Source organism: Bidens hawaiensis, unplaced genomic scaffold (genome assembly GCF_021521415.1).
Source record: "Bidens hawaiensis isolate Kalapana, Puna unplaced genomic scaffold, B.hawaiensis_p1.1 tig00018162_1, whole genome shotgun sequence".
Taxonomy (NCBI): domain Eukaryota; kingdom Viridiplantae; phylum Streptophyta; class Magnoliopsida; order Asterales; family Asteraceae; genus Bidens; species Bidens hawaiensis.
In genome coordinates, this window is record NW_027492750.1 from 46,241 (window position 1) to 67,629 (window position 21,389).

Genomic DNA, 21,389 nt, shown 5'->3' on the forward strand with positions numbered 1-21,389 from the left:
TTGTGGCGGTGCAACTGGTCTCGAGTGGCATAAGTGATGAAGGTTCCTCGGAAGATGCGCGAAAGACCCGAGAACCAGGGGCTATGCACTTCGAGAGAAAACTATGGGGTTCTAAATCGTACCGTAAGTTGTCACAGTTCTAAAAACAGAAAAAAAAAAATCAAAAACGACACCGTTTGGTTTAACCCGAAAAAGAACCCGGACCCGGTAACCGGTAACAGGCGGTAGTGTCGTTAGAATTTGGACCACTTGTTGAAATCATCATCACTGCAAAGCAAACAAACAAACAACAGTTTTGACCTCCAACCATTCATTGAATATCTTTCTTTCTTTGCTCTCAGAATCTCCATAATAATTTAGAGAGAGAAAATATATTATATCAAAAAAATCCTGTTCATCGTTGATGTAAACGTTTCTTAGCCTCTTCGCTGTTGAATTTGCTCATTTGATGCAAATTCATACGTATTTCGTGTTGATCTTTCGCTACTTTTGCTCAACTTTAGGTTTTTAGTGAAAGAATCGGTTTAATTGTCGGTATAGATGCTTTTGAAGCTGCTCGTGGTTGAATTCGTTCGATTAATGCAAGTTTGAAGGTGATTTAGACTTAAATCGTGTTGATCTGTGGTTATTTAAGCTCGAATTTAGGTTTTCAGTGAGAGAGTCCGTTTGACTGTTGAATTGATGTTCAGGAAGCTGATTCGTGTTGAGTTCGTTCGATTAGTGGAAGCTTGAAGGTGATTTGGACTTAATTTCTGTTGATCTGTGGTTATTTAAGCTCGAATTTGTTGATACTGATGTTCCGGAAGCTTCTCGGTGTTGAATTCGTTGCGTTTGAAGTGAAATTGAGTTGATCTGGTGTGATTGAAGGTCGAATTCTAGGGTTTTGATAAGAGATCTGTGTTGAGAGTCGTTTATTGCAGTGAAATGACGTCTTCTGAGGTTAATACGTTTTCTCTCGCTAGTTTTAGCGACAAAAACGACGTCGTAGGTGATTCGAGAACTGTTCCGGCGGCTTCCGGTGCCGGTAAAGGTAGTTACCGGAGTTTTTAATTGATAAGTTAGGTTTCTGTTTTGATTAGGGAGTAATTATTATTTTCTGTTACTGTTTTTGGTTATTAGGTGATGCAGATGTGGCTATTTACAAGGAGTTATGGCGTGCGTGTGCCGGTCCGCTCGTTAACGTGCCTCAAGAGAGGGAGCTTGTGTTATACTTTCCTCAAGGACACATAGAACAGGTTCGGTTTTATTTGACTTATGTGTCTGTTTAGCCAGACGTAATTATCATTTTTATAAATTTAAAACGTTGATAACTTGTGTAAAGATATTATATAAGAATCTATATCTAAAAACAAACAAAGTTTTTGGGAGTTTTGAAACAGTCACAGTTTGGATTACATTGTTTATAGGTTGAGGCGTCAACAAATCAGGCTGCGGAACAACAGATGCCGATGTATGACCTTCCATCGAAGATCCTCTGCCGTGTTATAAACGTGCATTTGAGGGTAAAATCGTATTATTAATATTACTGAATTTGATATTTGTGGTAGGTAGGGTGACTGTTGCTCTTTGGAATAATATTAATGGTGTTGTGTTTGTAGGCTGAAGTGGAGTCGGATGAGGTTTTCGCCCAAATTACTTTGATGCCGGTGAGTTTAGGTGTTGTATGATAAACCTATTTGTTATATGTGTAGTTAGCATTAATTAATAATTTATTTTACAATGACTTTCTTTTGTACAACACTACTACAGCTAGATGAAAGTACTGCTAAGAAGGAATCACCACCGCCTCCCCAACCCAGGTTTCATGTGCACTCGTTTTGCAAGACTTTGACTGCTTCTGATACAAGCACTCATGGTGGTTTTTCGGTTTTGAGACGCCATGCTGATGAATGTCTTCCACCATTGGTTAGTACCTTAATTGACCTTGTAAAGATTAACAATCTCCTGGTTTAATTTAATTGTGTTATAATAGCTTAATTGGTCGTTTGGCTTTGCTATAGGACATGTCAAAGCAGCCTCCAACACAGGAGTTAGAAGCGAAGGATTTGCATGGAAATGAATGGCGTTTTAGGCACATATTTCGAGGTAATTGGCAGCTTCTTGTAAAGTTTGAATTTGTATAATTTGACTTATTTAGTTCTTCTGACCATTGCCAAAATTATGGACCAAATTTAAGGTTAATCATGAACTTTTTACGTGATCAAGTATTTTTAAAAGTCATAGCTTGAAAATCTCTGTTAGTTTATCCAATTCATGTAATTCATACTTTGTGGATATCAGGTCAACCAAGAAGGCATCTGCTTCAAAGTGGATGGAGTGGGTTTGTTAGTTCTAAAAGACTTGTTGCTGGTGACGCCTTTATATTCTTAAGGTAATAATAGATACCAAACACGGACCACATCCCTTTTCCTTTTCATTTATGTGATTTTATATTCTTTTCTGAATATTTGACAAGTAACCGTTATATACAGAGGTGAAAATGGAGAGCTTCGTGTGGGAGTAAGGCGTGCAATGAGGCAACAAACAAACATGCCATCATCTGTCATATCCAGCCATAGCATGCATCTTGGTGTCCTTGCAACAGCATGGCATGCCATCCAAACAGGAACAATATTTACAGTCTATTACAAGCCTAGGTATGCGATCAATACAGTTATTAATAAGGATTTAGTGTGTTAACGTGTTGGATTATGTTGGCCAACAACCCCTTTTTTTGCCCAATGTAGTGAATATTTAATGTTCTAAGTATGGATAGAAATAACTATTACAATAATAATCCAAATCTTTGAATAACATGATTTAAGAGCCACTATTCATTGCAACTTGAGTTTCAATCCATTTGACGTGCTCCCTTAATTGCTAAATTTTTTAACTGACCCTTTCGAGATAAAACGGAACCAAATCAACCCGTTCACAAGTAAATTGGTGAAAGTTTTCACGTCTAATCTTAATGCAATATTTATTATTATTATTATTAGTATTATTATTATTATTATTTTAAAAAAGTCAATTGTCTGTAAATTTTGTTAATCTTTTTGGGATGGATGTTTTCTTTTCTAACTTCATTTGTTGGCAAATGAGGGCAATTTAAGCAGCTATTATGCATGTATGCATGCATGTTTTTTCTCTTCACCATCGTTCCAATTTTTACACCAAGTTTTTTTTGTAAAATGTCAATTGCTTTAGAACAAGCCCTGCAGAGTTCATTGTTCCGTACGATCAGTACATGGAGTCTACCAAGACCAACTATTCCATAGGCATGAGATTCAAGATGAGATTTGAAGGTGAAGAAGCTCCAGAACAAAGGTATAACTTTTAAACTTCGCTCTTTTTCCAAAAATTGTTTTTATAATAATTTGTTTACTCATTTAGATTTACTGGAACCGTTGTTGGGATTGAAGAGTCTGATCCAAAGAGGTGGCCCGAATCTAAGTGGGGATGCTTGAAGGTATTATTATTGTTATTATTATTATTTGTTCACGTTTTTCACTTAGTGTGGTATGTCATTAGGGGTGTAAACCGATCTGAGCCTAAGCTCAACTAGGCTCAAGTTTGACCGGTTTAACTTTACTAGAGCTCAAGCTTGGCTCGTTTTGAGCTCTATTTTTAAAGCTTGAGCTTTGCTCGTGAGTAGTTTTTCAAGCTCAAGCTCGGATTGACTCGTTTATAATTATATAATGAATTTATATAAATTTATAATTAATTTTTATCGTACTTTTCTACATAATGATACTTTCTATATATATATATATATATATATAGGCTAAGTATAAAATGAAAACCCACTTGAGTTGTGAAAACTCTAGAAACTCATTATCAACCACATGTTTTTAATTAATGTTTAAATCTTGTGGTCCACAATTAAAGTGAATAAAAAATGTAAATATAAATATAACTTTTTCTCTCTCCTAAAAACATATATAAAAATTAGTAAAAAAATGTTAAAAAATAGCAAAACATTTTTTTTTATGTTTCGATGTTTTGTATTAAATGTTACAACATATATTACATGTAACAAAAAAAAAACGATGTTACATAGGGTTTTTGCGGGTTTTCACAACTCAAATGGGTTTTCATTTTAACCTTACCCTATATATATATATATAGGATTGGGATCGTGTGAGAACCATTTGGAAATTGAGAACTTTGTCTTTGAGAATCATTTTGGACCACAAAAAAACCCTTCAAGAAAATAAAAATAATAACAAAAAAATTTATAAAACCAAAACAAATGCGAAAAAAAAAGTATTAATTATTAATCCATATGTCTTGCAATCATACTTTTATATAATTATTGATCCTTTTATAGGTAAGATGGGATGAACCATCGACTATTCCTCGTCCCGAGAGAGTGTCACCGTGGCAAATAGAGCCTGCCCTCTGCCCGCCAGCTGTAAATCCACTTCCTGTGCATAAACAAAAAAGGTCGAGACCAAGCATGTTGCCTTCATCCCCTGATTCCTCTGTTCTTACAAGAGAAGGTATCCACTTTGACTCTTTTAGTCTTTTACAGTTTTACTTATGATAGGGTTGACTTTATTCTTTTAATCTCTAAAGGGTATACATTAGGAGTGCAAATAGGTCGGTTGTAGGCTAAAAGGGAACCTAAAACCGGAAATTTGGTTTCTGTTTTTGTGGTTTACACATTTGGTTTTAATTTTTATTAATGTCAAATTTTATTTCTTAATAAGGTTTTCTGATATTAGGTTCATCAAGGGCGGTTACAACAGACCCTTCACCCGCAAATGCATTTTCAAGGGTGTTGCAAGGACAAGACTCATCAACATCAAGAGTCCTTTTTGCAGAGAGTAATGAATCAGATTCATGTGCTAGGCCCATCCAATGGCCACCTTCATTAATAATAGATGAAAATGACAAAATTGACCCTGCAACCGTCTCCCAGCGTTACTCGGGTATGAATAAAGTTTCCTTCGGTAGGCCCACGGAGTCCTATTTCACAGACCTATTATCTGGCTTTGGATCCTCTAATGGTCAAAGTCAGCCCGAAGGAAAATTCAACCTTCAGTCAAACCCTTGGTCAAACCCGCCCTCCAATCTCTCCCTCAATTTAATGGGCCCCACCATGAAAGGTGCTTATGGTGAGCAGCCACATGGAAAATGGCTAATGCCGCCACCACTTACTTCATACTTACAAATTACGAAATCGCCCCTGGCTCAGCCAAGTGAGGTTAGGAAACCGGAAGATGGAAATTGTAAAATATTTGGTGTACCCTTTGGTAATAAGGCTGCTTCAGAGGCACATCAAACGGTGAAATTACAACAATTCCCTTCATTTGAATCTGGGCTGATGTCAAAACAGTCAACGGGTCTTAAAGCTATTGGTAATCTGCCTGCTGGCAAAGAGATAGATGAACAATATCAAAATTCTCAGTCACAACTGAAAGTCCACCTAGGTGTTTCACCTAGGAGCTGTACAAAGGTATTGGTTGTGCTATATGCTGAGGTGGCAACTTTAATTGCCTTTTAATGGGAGAATTTCATATACACTTGCAAAAAATCACATATGTCCAACCCAAACTTGCAAAATATATGATATTTTAAGTTAGGGCTGACTATATATGATATCTTACAAGTATGTAAGTGTATATATGAAATTCTTCCTTTTTTGATTGACAAGCTACAGCAGAAAGAAATTAACTTTACACATTTTCCTGATGTTAGCAACCAACTTTAATTTATGCACGAAATAGAAACCAACTTACATTGGATACTAATTTTAGCAATCAAGTTACCCTCCTTTACTGTTTGTAGCAACAAATAACTTGTTTAACTGGTAGCAGGTCAAATTTTGCTGATCTGTCATCTTATTTTGTTATTTTAGTGTATATCTATATGCCGTGTGGCATTGGCATGGCATTTATTTTTTAAATATAATCTTTAAATAAAGATCTGTTTCAAACGTGTAGGTAAATTATTGTTAACTTTTTTTCACATAAGCATTTTTTGTATATGTAAAATCAGTTAAGAAACATTTCTGTATTGTTTCAGGTTCATAAGCAGGGGATTGCCCTTGGAAGGTCACTGGATCTTACTAAATTCAACAACTATGATGAATTGATTGCTGAATTAGACGAGTTATTTGATTTCAATGGAGAATTGAGAACCCGCAACAAGACTTGGTTGGTTGTGTATACAGATGACGAGGGTGACATGATGCTTGTTGGAGATGATCCATGGCAGTAAGAACTTATATCACAATATTTTTATTTTTATAATCTATTTTGAATTGGTAATTTAACTTAAACCTTTAGAAATGTTTACAGGTAAAATAAAAGATGGATAAAAATGAAATCGTCAGAAAAGGAAAATAGATTATTATTTTAATAATAATATCAATAATTATTATTAAAATAATGTAACTTTTGTAATTAAATTTAACTCTTGTTTATTAGGGAATTTTGCGGAATGGTGCGTAAGATTTTTATATATACAAGAGAGGAGGTTCAGAGAATGAATCTCAGGGCTTTAAATTCAAGACATGAGGACGATTCGTCGGTTGCAGAAGGAGTAGATGGGAGGGACACCAGGGCTATTCCATCATCTTCTAGTCCTGAACACGCGTAGGATTTTAATAACTATATCTAGGTATAACCAATTCTATTCTTTCTATGATATCTTGCAAGTACACAAAGCAAGCATTAAGTTGATAACTATAAGAACTGTATAAACACTTGTACGATACATAAGGCATGCTTATGTAATCACATAACGGCCTCTGTTTTTCTCTCATCCATGATATATGGTCAGCACTACGTGCAAGTGCTGATGCGGTTCTCTACTTAAAATTATATATATATTTAAAGGGTTTTTTTTTTAAATAATTTCTGAAAATTTAAGGTTTCCTTTTTAGAAAATTACAAAGTTGGTCTTTATCAAAATATTTGAAAGCTTTGGGTTTTTTAGGGAGAAAAAAAAAACGGTTTACTTCGATAGAAATTCAACCAAACTTGGTAAATGGTTCCTACTTAAAAATTATATACATAGATATTAAGGCTTTGCCTTTAAATTTCTGAAATTTTAAGGTATTTTTTGACCTTCTGAAATTTCAAGGATTCAAAGTTGGCTTTTATTAAAATATTTGAAAACTTCGGGTTTTTATGAGGAAAAAAACAGTTTACTATGATAGAAATTCAACCAAATTTGGTTAACTGGTTCTCTACTTAAAATTATATACATTTTAAGGGTTTTTTTGTCTCTCTCTCTCTCTCTCAAAAATATCTGAATGTTTTAGGTTAATATTTATTTCCCCCCCCATAAATTTCATGTTTTTTTTTTCAAAGTTGGTTTTTATCAACATATTTGAAAGCTTTGGGCTTTTAAGAGGGGAAAGACGGTTTACTACGATAGAAGTTGGACCAGATTTGGTTAACTTGGATAATTAACACTAAGAGTATGAGTTTTGCAGGTATATGTTTGTAGGGGGAGGTTTGGTTGGTATACATAGGTTATGGCAGTTAAGCAGAGTCGAAATAATTACTTAAAACCGCATCAAGATGCCCGATGAGCAAGATCTTCTCTCAAATGGAGGCAAGTCTTTGATGATATCTTATTTTGAGTTTTGGCACTTATATTGGTGCATCACTCGTTAACATTATTATTATTATTATTATTATTATTATTATTATTATTATTATTATTATTGCTATGTCTATATCTATATCTATAAGTATGGTTGTATATAGGCGATATTGGGAGCATGCATTATGTACAAAGGTGTTTTGCTAGGTAACCTTTTGAATGTATGGAGAAAGTTATCGACTCTTAATGGAGACTTAAGTTTAGTTTTCTACCCTTAACTCTTTGTTTTAACTTTGTTTATATACTTCAAGGCGCGGTTTAACCCCACAAACCACCCATTTTTTAAATCAGGACGGACGTTTACTATAAACGTATTTTTACTTATAGCTTTAACATGACAGATCAATGAGCCAATGACTAAAATGGGAGAAACTTTGAAAACATGTAGCTATTTATAATGTGTATTCTTCTCAGACTCCATATACTGAAAGGAAACTTTCATTTCATAGATTTTATCATATAAAGTAAACATACATCGAAAACAACAAAAAAAAATCTCTATTCACGGCTAGGATTGAATATGAGCTGAGCTTAGCCAAGTTTGAACACGTCTAACTCGAGTTTGGTTTGTTTGATTTACTCGAGATCGGCTTGTTTCAAGCTCTATTTCGAAAGTTTGAGCTCGTCTTGTGAGTAGTTTCACTTGTTCGGGCTCAGGTTCGACTCAACAGTTTATATGTATATGCAATTCTAATAATATAATAAAACATACTATATGTTAATTAGTAACTTTTGGTTATTACTCTATAATATAATAATTATTATACAAATACATAATAAAAAGTTGTATAAATGAAAACTCATTTAGTCTCACAATTATACTTGAGCTCGGTAAGTGAAACCTACTAAATTGAAAATAGTAACAGTCATTTGGATCACTGACGGGCCACTGATGCGGTCATTTGAATCACTGACACGCCATTGACGCATCTGAATATCTACATTCCATCATTTTTTAATATAGGAGAATGTGACCGACTCTTAATGTAAAATTAAGTCTAGCTTTGTAGCCTTAACTCTTTTTTTAACTTTAAACACTTGATTTTAGCGTTGTTTACGTTATGAAAAGTTTAATCAAGCTTAGCTCATTTAGGGTTGTTTCGTACGAACGATCAAGTTTCTCGATCAAAGTTCAGGTTTATTTGATTTAAGTTTACGTTTTCCACCACCAAAGTTCAAGTTTTCATCCATTATAGTTCACACTTTCCTCAAAGGTTCAGGTTTTCTCGATTTAAGTTAACATTTTCAACCACCAAAGTTCAAGTTTTCATCCATTATAGTTCACACTTTCCTTCAATAAAGTCCACATTTCCTCCATGAACGTTCACATTTTTCTTCCCTTCTAACGAAAAATTTCGATGGTCCCAAATACATCCCAATTTTTTTACAGGGATATCAAAAAAAAAAAAAAAAAAAAAACCGAACCCCAGGCAAAAACCGGAACCTGAAACTATAATTCACATTTTTTTCCACTAAAGTTAATGCTTTCCACAATCAAAGTTGACATTTTCTTTCACATGACAAATTTCTTTTAAGAATCCAACTCATGGTTTCCATTCCAACACTAAAGTTCACGTTTTCCTTCAAAAGAGATGATAGTTTCTCGAAAGTTTTATGTTTTCCTCCAATACAGCTCACATTTTCCTTGGTTTTTATTTCACATTTTCTTCTCACTCAACAAATCTCTTTAAGTTGAGTCTAACTCATGTTTTTTTTCTATTAAAATTCACATTTTCCTAATGAAGTTTCACATTTTTCTCCACTATAGTTAACGTTATCTAGAGTCCATATGATTGAATGCAAAAAAAAAAAAAACCCAGTTAAACTGTAAAGGCTTGCAACATGAGGACCTCTAAGAGGTCACCCCGTGCTAGTGTTACTCTCGTCCAAGTAAACTTAACTACAGAGTTCTGATTCAGTGAACCACATGCACCGAATCCAGTGCCTAATTCTAAACTCCGGTAGAGAGATTAGGGCTTTTATGGTGTTAAGTTGGTCATCTTGTGGGTCTAGGTATGCTAAACATTTGTTTTGAAGGTGATAATTTTGGAATTCACATAATATAATCCAATAACAATTTTACAGCCGAACATTATACCTTTTTAATTATCTATTCAAATTCTGAATAATGGCATCTTAAGTGGTTTCGGTAAAAATTTTCTTACCATATGACGCCATGGTTGCTTCATATCTTTGACACCATAATACGAATAAACCTCAATATGCCAATCTTCATGCCTTAACTCATTTCACTACATTGCGAAAACCACATTTTAGTGATATTATCAAAATTATAAAACAGAAACAAAAATGTGTACATACATAGTGAGTGTAGCATACAGGTTGACTTTTCTTCCTCAATCCAAATTCATGAAAGCTCTTGGTCAAACATACATGAAAGTCAACATATGCAGAACATATCCTGATAAAAGAAAACTGATACATTGTTACACATTAAAAGTTCAAAAGTGTTACATATATCCTTTCAAGCTTCATATTACCATATTTACCATTCCAAAACAGTACAAATATGCTACTTACCCATTCCAAATTAAATAAAAACAAACCTGTTATTTATAACAGTTTCACTAGGTCTAGGCGTGTAACTGACTTAATCTTAATTACTATCAAATGGGTAAGTAATATAGATCTAGTATTTTAAAATGGTAACTATGATACCAACAGGACTTTAACCTAGCAGCATCAACTCATGAGCTACTCAAGATAGACTCGTTAAAAGCTTGAATCAAGCTGATTTTAAACAAGCTCAAGCCTGAGCTCGAGCATTAAAATAAGCTTGTTTAATAAACGAGCCCAAGCCCTAGGTTCACTTATTGAGTTTGAGTTGCCGACGAGCCTAAATGAGCCTATTCTTTATATACAATGTATTTAATATATTGAATAGATATTTGAATAATAATATCACATATATAATTATGTCAAAAATGCAGTTAAAAAAATTATAATAAAAACATAAAAATAATATATATTATGTTATATATAAATATTATAATTAAAAAATATAGAAAAATAACTTAAGATGTATATAAACTATTATATAAATAATTAATAAGTCGAGATCGAATTTGAAAAATGTGAGAGCGTATATGGATCTAGATCTTGTGATTACATCGATGTTCATGTTGATTCGTTATACGATTAGGCTATGGTTACGTTAGTAGGTGTAGTGTGTGTATTGAGATGGCAATCAGACGGAGTAACGAGAGGATAGATAGATAAATCAGAACCGTTATGAAGTAATACATTACAGGGGGTATATATAGGAGATGACCCTATTCGTTAGGATAAGCTTAATGAATAGGTCATTCGTTACAATTACTTTAACGAATAAGCATGCTTATTCGTTAGAACATTAAATGATAGCGAATGGCCCTCATTCGTTATCTCATTCGTTAAACAAGGTTAACGAATGAGCTTACATTTAGACGAATGTGTTACATTCGTTACGGAGTAACGTATGTAACTTACATAAGAGCAAATGGCCTTTTTACCATAATTACATTATAACCCCTATACTTTAATCTATTACATTAATAACCTTGATAAAGATCGAGACGAACAAATATGTATCAACAAAAAAACTACTCATGAGCTGTGAGCTCGAACATTGGAAAAAGAGCTCGAAAGCTTGGCTCATTTGCACCCCCTACTCGCCAATCAAAAGCCTGTGGTTTCATAAGGGTATTTTAGTACTTACAATTAAAAAACAAGGTAAATATGATACTATCATATTTTGAACTTCTAGAAAAATAAGTATGAAAAAACAAGTGCATACCTGAAGAGGTAGGTCCCAGCAGAGCCCAGTTGGACCCGCAAGACTCACCTAAAACAGGGACGTCTGCGCAGTGACCAACTGCTCCAGCAGGACCCACCATGCTCAAAGAACCTTACGCGCAGTACGCCAACTGTACCCGCAGGGAAAGCCTCCCAATGGTGAAGTACCCCGCCTGTTCCCGCAGCTGCGGATACAAGCCATCAGGGAAGGCTACCCGCACTAACAGCAAGGCTACACGCACAAGGTGTTAGCTACTTCAGTAGTCACATGAAGGAATGAGCAAGGCGGGAATACTCCCGCCCAAGTGAGCCAGTCCGTATGCTTCTGGAAGGTCTTTCGTACTATACCTACTAAGGTATGGGCGGAACAGACAAATTGACCAGAGCAGCCCATGAACCAATCACAGGGTGACAGCTCACCGACAACAATACGAGGAGGAGCACCCTCTAGTACTGTTTGTCACTATTAGCCGCTGCCTACTCACCAACCCTTACGAGGGGATGTGCGCAGCCTACAGTTGGTGGAACAGTGCGTAGCCGGCAGTAAAGGAACAGTATACAGCCGACCTTATTACTGTTGGCCGTAACCTATCCACCAACCAGCATGGCCTGTGCATAGTCCACTGTTGGTAGAACAGGAATACTATTCAGCCGGCTGTACCTGCTTGGAAACCTACCCTCGGCTATAAATACTCCAACACCTTGGAATGGTAAGGACATCATCTGATATCTCAATCTTATCTAGCAATCTCTTAATATACACTTATATTCAGAGCAATCTAGTCTGATTCTCACGCCGGAGGGTGGTCACAAGGAGGAACCCCCCCCCCCTTCTCAGTGACGAGCTTACGGTGTCTGTTTTGCAGGTCCCCTGAAGAACAACCTTCTCTGCTGGACCTCATCCGTGGGAAACATTACTTAACCCCCAAATCGCATATATCGTTCTTCTCGCAGCCCAAATCGTAAAACAACTTGATCTTTCTACAAAGATCAATCCACCCATCCACGTCAGCACCCACATCATAAACCAAATTAAAATCTACAACAATCCGTTTCAAATCATTAACCATCACCTCAACCTCCCTATCCCTGATCAACACACGAGGAAAAACCAAACAAATCCCAACTAAAGACGACCTAGTGAACCCTAACTTCAAATACTTAATCCAAATCTCCTTCAACTCATTCGGATCCTTCTCAAATACGGTTCTCTCTTCTCTATACAAAACCCCCAACTTATTCCACGGGATTCCAAACCCGTAAAGCGCACACGCGACATTAAACGTGCGTCGATCCTCCGACAAGAAGAATTTACGCTCAGGCAAAACTAAATCTAGTTCACTAACATTAATCCCAATGCTTTCGTAGAATAGTTCGAACTCGTTAACGGGATGGTACTGGAAGAACTTCTGTAAGGATTTGGGGAAAGTTGAAGAGGAGTATTTGAGTTTGGAAATGAATGTGGATAGAGAGGTGACAGAGTGTTTGCTAATGTTTTCGGCGAAGGTGTAGGGTACGGATTTGACGGTGTGTAGGTAGTCGGTAAGGGCTTCTTGAGCTAGTTGTAGAGCTTTGGGTCGGTATTTGTGAGGTATTTTAGAGAGAGGTTTGGCGGTGGAGGAGGAGTGGTGGCGGACGGTTGGAAATGTGCGACGGAGGAACATGATTATTAGGGCACAGATTTGAAGTTTTGGAATATGAATTGGTGTGATAATAATAATAATAATAATAATAATAATAATAATAATAATAATTATTCTGATTTCAATTGATGCGATAGCATTATTGTTGGAAAATTATTAAAGTGAAATGTATATAGATAGATACCTGTGTTGTGGTTTGGTTATGCAGCGCAACGGTGGTGGAGTTTGAAGAGGATGGAAAGGAAAACGCACCCTGTAAAATGAGGAGGACGAGGTATTTTGAACATTCAAACAGGATTTCAATTGGGTATGAGTAAGTACAGGTGAGCAAAAAAAACCGGAACCCGGAACCGGACCCCAAAAAAATATCTGAAACTGGTTTTTTATACTCGGTTTTTAATACCCGGTCTTACCCGTATGGTACTGATAGGGTATGCATTTCAGTACCAAAACCCGTACTCGGAACCAGGCCCGACTTATACCCGATAACACTTGAAAACCGGAACCGATTCCATACCCGGAACCAGTTTTTCCTATACCCGAAACCTATTTTTTCAAAAACCCGATCTATTCCCAAAATTACCTGAAAAATACTCGAAAATATCCCTAAAAAGTGCAACCTCTTAAAAAATATAATCTATAACCGAAAAATACCCCAAAAAAAGCCTAAAAACCTGAAAATAGGATTTTTTCAATACCCGTAAATAGGGTAATCAAATACCCGATTTTAGAATACTCGGTTTTATACCCAACCCGAACCCGATGCATAGGGTATGGTTTTTAGAGACAATACCCGGACTCGGACCCGACCCAGGTATTGCCAATACCGATTTTCCAATACCCAGTCATACCCGAACCCGGTTCCATACCCGAAACCGGGTATTTCAAAAACCCGATTTGTACACCTCTGAGTGAGTTGCCTTTTTAAGATTGGTTTTCCACTTTCCGTCAATCGGGTTGTTTGGCGAATGCTCTGAAATGAACACCCTCATATTTTATTGCATACATATGATTACCCATTAGTCGTTGGATAAACCATCCCAAACACCTACTTGAGAAGTTGAGATTATCAAATTCAAAAGTACAATCATAACATATAACATATGTATAACCTTGTCTAATCTTAATCAGAAAAGATAAGATAGATATATGTGTCTCTGCATCTAGCACTGGGTAGACCTAATACAATAACTGTCCTAGCTCTACCGTATCTTTTGTTTCATTTCTTCTGCAATAATCACAAAAACTTCTTTTATTATGGATCTACTACCAGAAATTCAATGCGTAATCTCAGCATTCAATGCGTATTCTGAATAATCTCATTTTTAAACAAACAATACCAGGTTCATATACAAAACTGCATCAGTGATTCTATAAACTTTCTACACCTCACATAACCAACATGTATTAAACTTGTACTATACAACACATCCACCCAATCATACAAACATTAACAATCTCATACTTCATATACTAACACTCAAAACAGCAAAATTTTAGTTTTTTCTAATCAAACTTAAAACAGATTAATATGAAAGAAAGAATCACAAAGATGCATCTTCTTCCACAGAATCTTTATAATATTCAACCGGTAGTGAAGATGATTGATTGATTTCCTTTCGAGATGCCTCCCAGAGCTGCTGTTCTATCCCCAACTTCCTCAATTCTGTTAGCCCTCGTTCAACTGCCAAAAAAACAAACCGAAAAAAATTAATATGAACACTGGTTCGAGTGACATATCTAATTGTCTTTTGTTCTTTAATTAATTTATGGAAACTAAAGGATTTAAATAAAACATATTTATATACCATCAACAGCATCATGAGATGTGGGAGACGTTGCACTACGGCTTATCCAAAAGTGAAGTCGGTCTTCAGCAATATCCTCTTCTACACCATGAACTTTGGCTCTTCTCCAAAAATATGTTAGCCATGCCTGCACACAATACATTTATTAACTATGTGACGATACGTGGAAAAACGGGGAATTGGATAAATGGTTAAAACGGGCGGGTCGGGTAATTAATGGCACCAATATATTTATTCTCATGTTTTGTCTGTATATGTGTTGAGGAATGGGATTATAAACTGGAAGCAAACCTCTTTAAAAGAAACATCTTCAGCCTCCGCAAGACTTAACTCTGCAACAGAAAGTCAAACTTATACTCAATTATTTTAACAGTTTAGGGCAAAATTTATACAACTGAAAATTGGACAAGTGTGTCAAAAACATATGGAAATTATATAAAAGTTGGCAAATTCATACTAAAAGTATGAAAGTACATCAAGTGAAATCATTACCAAATCCCTCCACGAACTTCGTATCACCCGGGGATTTCGAATCTGCAAGACAATGCGAGATTGGAATTATTTTGATATGATTATGAATTTATGATCAAATAGTTGATGAATATAAATTTGAGGGGTGTTTCATGCTTGGATGTGAGTCATGAAACTGATTATCTTTTGCAATTTCAAGTTAAATAGTTGATAAATACAAATTTAAGGGGTGTTTCATGTTTGGATGTGAGTCATGAAACTGATTGTCTTTTGCAATTTCAAGTTAAATAGTTGATAAATACAGTTAAACACCCCCTATACTTTATAGGGGTGCAAAAAAAAAACCCAAAAACTGAACTGTATCTATAACCGGAAAAATCAAACCTCATTGTGAATTCAGTTTTCGGTTCCACAGATCTTGCTTATTTAGATAATCGAACCAAATTTAAATTAAAAAACGAACAATAGCCGTTTAATCAGATAACAGAACCGAATAAACCAAATAAATCGGTTAATTTCGTTTCGGTTGGACACTTTCAAATTCGGATTGGTTCGTTTTGGTTAGGGCCAACAAAACTCAAAACCAAATAAACTGATTGACACCCCTGCCCTATATAAAACCATTGGCTTTAATATAAGTTGCAATAATCAAACTGGGGTGAAAAGCACATACCAGGAAGAGACTGGCGTACTAGATTTGGACGACGTTGTTGGGCCAATGCCAACACAACAGCATCTTCTACCTTCAAATGTAAAATATACAAAACACATTCGAGAATTTAATAAAATAAGCATATAGTAAACCAACATACATCAATTCCAAAATTAGGTTTTTATATACCTTCAAGGATGCCATTTCCCTTAGACCCATATCAACTGAAAGCATACTCTCAATATTTCCTTCCCCAGTTAAATCATTAATATCACGCACCACGTTCCTCCTGTCGGAATCATCATCACCTGCTCCCATACAATAATATTAGAAGTGACCATGTGCACTAAACCGAAAAAACTAAACACAAACAAAAAAAGACAGTTTGGTTTTATGTCTTCTTAAAACAGTTCGTTTTCTGTTTGGGTTCGGTTTTTCCGGTTACGAATCGGTTTTTTGGTTTCATGCTCACCCCTAGAATAAAAACATGCCAAAATGCCTGTAAATTTACTCGAAATAAACAACTCTATATGGATTTTCAAATTTATAGTCGGTATTTTGTGATTTACAGCTTTAGAGGTGACAAAAGCTTTAAAATTTAGAGGCATTTTCACTATACAATTTTCCAACAAAATTTTTGATGAAATTGAAATTCATAATATTGAGTGGCCTTAGTGAAAATATTTGAAGAGTTGAATGGCCTGTGTATATGTCATCCCCGATTATTTCTAACATAAGCAGAAAAGCTTTTATCGGAGAACCCTACCCGTATCAAAACATGTGTCGACCGTATTTTGACCCGCCCACCGTTCCACCTCTAGCCCGTATATAGAACAACATTAATCAATAAGTTAGTGAACTTACCAACATGCCAAGATTCATCCCTTGCCTTTTGACCAGCTGAGATGACAACTTCAAACGGCAGTGGTGCAAATGATGACCAATGTTCATGCTTTGACCCCGCTATGTCAGCACAAATACCTTAAAAACCAAAGAAATACAAGGTATTATAACAAAACATGCAATTCAGTTTCCAATAATGGCATGACAGATGCAAGAAGCTTACCATGCTGTACAGCTAAACCCCAGTAACGAGAAAGCCAACACCTCTTTAGAACTACCTCCTCCTGAAAAAAATACAAAAATAAATAAATATAAGCTTCGAGAGCATGGCCAATAAGAGGGTTTTAGCCACCCAAAACACCACATCTCGTGGCTCTTGTTTTTGGCACCCGGTTTTGGAGTGTAGTTGTTGAACAAGAACTGGAAAAACCGAATTGTGATGGGGTTCACTGTACCTTTGTATATAAAATATGAGAGAGAGAGATGAGTGGTTAGAAATATAAAGGTGGTGATGATTTGGCAATGTTTTCGGGTTTTCTTATTGGGTGGGTTTTCGATGTTTTTGGAGACTGAGTGTATTCTGATGTGACAGCTGAATAGGCATGTTTTTGGGCATCTTTTGGGTTTCCTTATTGTGATGGTCTCTAACTCTCTATAAATACTAGACTTAGCAATATCTCAAACGGTTCAAACAGGTCATATAAAAACTTTAAAAAAAGGAAATGCTTCGAGGGGGTAAACCTTAAAACTCGTCCAAAGTCATTTTTTAAACGTATACAACCTCCAAAATCGTTTTCATAAAAGAGATCAGTTATTATTCCAATAATGGTGTTTTTGTAATAAAAATTAACAGAATAATCCTTTATAAGCAAAGGAGGAAAAAAAAGTGTTAGTGGGTTAACCCTGTTTTGACCTGTACTAAAAAATAACATATTAACCAACCGACCGGTCCCACCCTGATCCCACCATCTTGCCACCCGTACCATATACCATGAAAAAGTCAAACCTACCATCTCTTCATGAGTCAAAACCATTCGTTGTGTCATCGTGCGAAGAGCTTTTGCTTCAAATTCAGCTTCTTTGACTTGCTCCATGGCACCTGCGGTCTCATCTTTGACTTTCTGAGTCAAAACAGAAAAGGGGAGAAAACAATCAGCACCCAAAAAATATGTTTAACAGCAAAAAGGAAAAACAACAGCATTTTAGTGTTTTGGTGACTGCCATGTATTTACCTCAAGTTCTGCACGAAGGTTAGATACTTCAACATCTCTTCCATCTTTTGTTTGTTGTGCAGCTTTTAACGCAACCTGAAATGAAAAAAAAATTAAGAACAAGTTTTAATTAGAATGATAAAATTGCCCCTTGGTCATTCATGTATCAACTTGGTTCTGTAATGTTAATTTAGGTCAAAAAATTGTAAAACGACAAAATGCTCTTACATCTAAAGCTTCTGTCACATCTAGAGTTTAGAAATGACAAAAATGCCTCTCGTTTGCTCAAAAGAATCAACTCTAAATAGATTGTCAAAGCCTATTTGAGTATATTCAGGGGTATGCTCCATTTACAACTCTAGAAATGGCAAAGACTTTTAATTAAAACATTTTGACATTTTTACAATTTTCTGACAAGTTTTTCGCTCAAATCAGAATAAACGAAACAAATTGATACTTCAGTAACCTTCAGAGAACAGTCCATGAACCGTTCAGTTGGAAGTTTGTTTGTGTTTATTTAATAAACAAACAACTATGGACATATGTCTCCTTCAATTAAAATCATTCGTTCATCCATTTCCGTCAGTCTACATTTGTTAGTTTACGTTCGTTAATAAATTCATTTATGTTTTTTGGCCCGTTAACACTTAGTATAGTTTTAATAACTTTTGAGGCCCAATACATTGTTATTCATATAGCTTTACCTAGTTTTAGCTATGTTATGTTCATTCATCTACATTCAGTTATGTTCGTTCGCAAACTATTCGTTTATGCTGTTAACGAACGAACATGAACAGATTCATTTTCTTAGCGAATGAACATAAAAACCCCGTTTGTTTAATTGCTCGTGTTTGATCGTTTGTTCGGCTAAAGTTAAACGAATGACCACAGATATGTTCCGTTCGTGTTCGTTCAATTCATTTACAAGCTTAGATACTTGGATGGCCTCTAAAGTAGGTTTAATATTTGGATGACCTTAATTAAAAACTTTTGAATACTTGTGTTATCTACAGTCTACACATAAACCCTAATTTGTATTTAACTTACCTCTCTTTGACGTATTGCTGCTTCTTTCCTGCCAATACATACATTATATCATTTTTAATTTTTATGCATAAAAAATGATGTAAGACACAAATCCAGATTTATCACCTGCTCAACAACTTAGCCTCCAAAGATACTCCTTCTCCTAAAGAAGCCACCTATTAGATACAAGTTTTGTAAATAAATATAAGCATGTGGTATCATCAATGATCCAACTTATTATACGTCCACTTAACAGTCTTAACTTTAAGGTCATCAAATCCTACAGCATAAAAACTCAAAGATTGGAATATTCGTGAGTAACCGTGATTGTATACCTGTTTCTCCAGCTCCTTTGCCCTAGCCTCTGCTTCTTCACGTTTTTCTTCTACACGACGAAGCTGAAATGAAAAAACATAATAATTTCTTAATACTGTTACTTATGCATGATATTAATACTTATAGAGGAACCAAAAGGATGAAGTGATGGGCTCGCCTTATCTATAATAATGTCATGCTCATCTTGAAGCATATCAAGCTGCAATTAAGCACCAATTTGCATCAATTAAATATTATTAAAATTGTCTGAACGTGATAACAAGCCCATTAAGTTTAAGAACATTATATATTCCTTAACAAATACATTATTGTGATGTGTACAACTTTAAAACTTTGATAAGATATTCATACTTCATCACGAAGTGCAGATGCCTCATGCTGGTCTCCCGTATCTTTACCATGACCAATGTCCGATGTGAACCTAAAACGTATAATCAACAAACAAATACTCCCTTCAATTACATATAGGTTGTCGACTGAGACAAATTATTAACCTAATTAATCATTTATAGAAAAACCTTATGAAAGTTCATCGATTAAAAAAAATTAACAGGTAAAAGCATTTATTACCTTTTTTCCCTATGTTGGTTGCTAGCTGGCGGTTCTATTGGAGATGGGATGGATTCATGTTGTCTCAAAGATGTTCTATTAGGAGGTGCATGTTGTGCTGTGCGAACCGACACCGATGGTCTTCCTGCTGATGTGGACCGATTAGAAGTAGTATGCTCCATAAAGTTCCTACCTAACTACATAGAAACATACGAAAGTGATAATAACATCAACACACACAAAGAAAACAATAAGCATACAATTCAAACACAATCCTAATCATTCTGTGTTTAATTAACCAAACCGATGATTGATCTACGCACTGCTATGTAAAACAAATTTTTCATTCTCACTCAACAAAGTTCGTAATAGACTTACGACATTATCAAATTCTGCACCTAATTATATATCTACAGTTTATCAAGCAATACTGTAGAACTAATTATGCTCTGGTTCAGATTCTAATCGTAACTTCATGCACCAAGAACTACCTAATTTAATCTAAGAAAATAGTAGACTTACAGCATTATCGGAATCTGCACCTAATTTCATTTCCACTTTCAAACTAATTAACCTCTGGTTCACATCCTAACCCTAAATTTATAAGAAAGTGAAAGATGTAACTCAAAAACACACGGGAAGTCTGGAGCAAATGCAAATCATATAATTAAGCTCTAGTCAACGAGCTGCGTTGACTTACCGCAGGTGACGGCGATCTATTAGGTCTAGCAAAGGAAACACCAGAAAAAGCACTGCTACTTCCATTACTATTATTATTACTATTAGAACTGCTACTCCTAAATGAAGTCGGAGAAGCAAAGCGAAACCCTAGGTCCTCATCGCCATCGCTGCCTTCATCGTCAGTAGTCTGCGAAGCCATGACTTGCGCCAAACGCTTCGCGGCTTCCTTCGCGGCAACGTTTTGTGTCCGCTTAATCGTTGAGTATCCAGAAGGTTGACCTAACCTTGACTGCGGATGCGCCGGTGATGATGAACCGGTCCACTGCCGTGTGTACACCGGACTCTCTGTTCGTTTCCGATCCATTTGAATAAAAATAAATACACAATTACAGAAAGAAGCAAGTGTATATGAAATTGATGGATTGGTAGATATTTTGATGTGATAATTAGGTTAGGATTTTTGAGATCACCGGAGATATCGGAGGAGTTGGAATTGGGTTTTCTCAAAAGGGAGGTGATTACGCTTCGGCTGAATGTTGAACTCAAGTGTGTTGATTAAGTAAGAATTATCAAAAGCTGTCTTTGTAAGCGGGTGACCCGGGTTCGATCCCCGGCAACTGCGTTTTATTTTTTGGATGTTCTGACTTGTGATGATCACCTAATTTTGCTAGCAATAGTTGTGCGAATATGTTATTGTTGTTTAATTAAGCCATTTACAAGGGAACTATTATTTTTAACCCATTTGAATGTTTACAACTTCAATTAAGAAGTTGGT

The 21,389-nt window shown here is 35.6% G+C and overlaps 2 protein-coding genes and 1 pseudogene across 3 annotated transcripts; 1 reads left to right on the forward strand and 2 right to left on the reverse strand.

Annotated features, from left to right (window-relative positions):
• The first annotated feature begins 516 nt into the window (after positions 1–516).
• On the forward strand, positions 517–7,602 carry LOC143555599 (auxin response factor 2B-like). 2 transcript variants are annotated; one of them, XM_077045119.1, is made up of 16 exons: positions 517–593; positions 838–1,030; positions 1,120–1,235; positions 1,407–1,502; positions 1,599–1,646; positions 1,750–1,905; positions 2,001–2,085; positions 2,281–2,371; positions 2,472–2,636; positions 3,187–3,306; positions 3,373–3,448; positions 4,310–4,481; positions 4,707–5,440; positions 6,010–6,200; positions 6,414–6,606; positions 7,427–7,602. In XM_077045119.1, exons 2-15 carry the CDS (start codon positions 925–927, stop codon positions 6,583–6,585), a joined length of 2,328 nt encoding a protein of 775 aa, XP_076901234.1. In that variant the 5' UTR covers positions 517–593; positions 838–924; the 3' UTR covers positions 6,586–6,606; positions 7,427–7,602. The 2 variants fall into 2 exon arrangements, with proteins under 2 accessions (XP_076901234.1, XP_076901235.1); XM_077045120.1 differs by lacking the exon at positions 517–593 and having other exon boundaries at positions 700–1,030.
• Positions 7,603–12,308: 4,706 nt separating this feature from the next.
• Positions 12,309–13,058, reverse strand: LOC143555567 (transcription termination factor MTEF18, mitochondrial pseudogene; annotated as a pseudogene).
• Positions 13,059–14,581: 1,523 nt separating this feature from the next.
• On the reverse strand, positions 14,582–20,978 carry LOC143555570 (coiled-coil domain-containing protein SCD2-like). Its single transcript, XM_077045099.1, has 17 exons — positions 20,634–20,978; positions 19,955–20,130; positions 19,736–19,805; positions 19,542–19,583; positions 19,384–19,446; positions 19,175–19,224; positions 19,070–19,097; positions 18,044–18,118; positions 17,822–17,932; positions 17,035–17,095; positions 16,833–16,949; positions 16,158–16,276; positions 15,990–16,059; positions 15,338–15,379; positions 15,137–15,177; positions 14,846–14,972; positions 14,582–14,721 (listed from the first exon to the last, which is right to left on the reverse strand). The coding sequence occupies exons 1-17, from the start codon at positions 20,976–20,978 to the stop codon at positions 14,582–14,584; spliced, it is 1,677 nt and encodes a 558-aa protein (XP_076901214.1).
• Positions 20,979–21,389: the final 411 nt, after the last annotated feature.

Coding starts and splice junctions, on each gene's coding strand:
- LOC143555570 (XM_077045099.1), bottom strand. CDS start 20,978: ATGGATCGGAAACGAACAGAGAGTCCGGTGTACACACGGCAGTGGACC. Junction 15,380..15,989: donor AGTACGCCAGTCTCTTCCTG/GTATGTGCTTTT, acceptor ATTGTCTTGCAG/ATTCGAAATCCCCGGGTGAT. Junction 14,722..14,845: donor ATCTCATGATGCTGTTGATG/GTATATAAATAT, acceptor TTTTTTTGGCAG/TTGAACGAGGGCTAACAGAA.
- LOC143555599 (XM_077045119.1), top strand. CDS start 925: ATGACGTCTTCTGAGGTTAATACGTTTTCTCTCGCTAGTTTTAGCGAC. Junction 1,503..1,598: donor TTATAAACGTGCATTTGAGG/GTAAAATCGTAT, acceptor TTGTGTTTGTAG/GCTGAAGTGGAGTCGGATGA. Junction 2,637..3,186: donor ACAGTCTATTACAAGCCTAG/GTATGCGATCAA, acceptor CAATTGCTTTAG/AACAAGCCCTGCAGAGTTCA.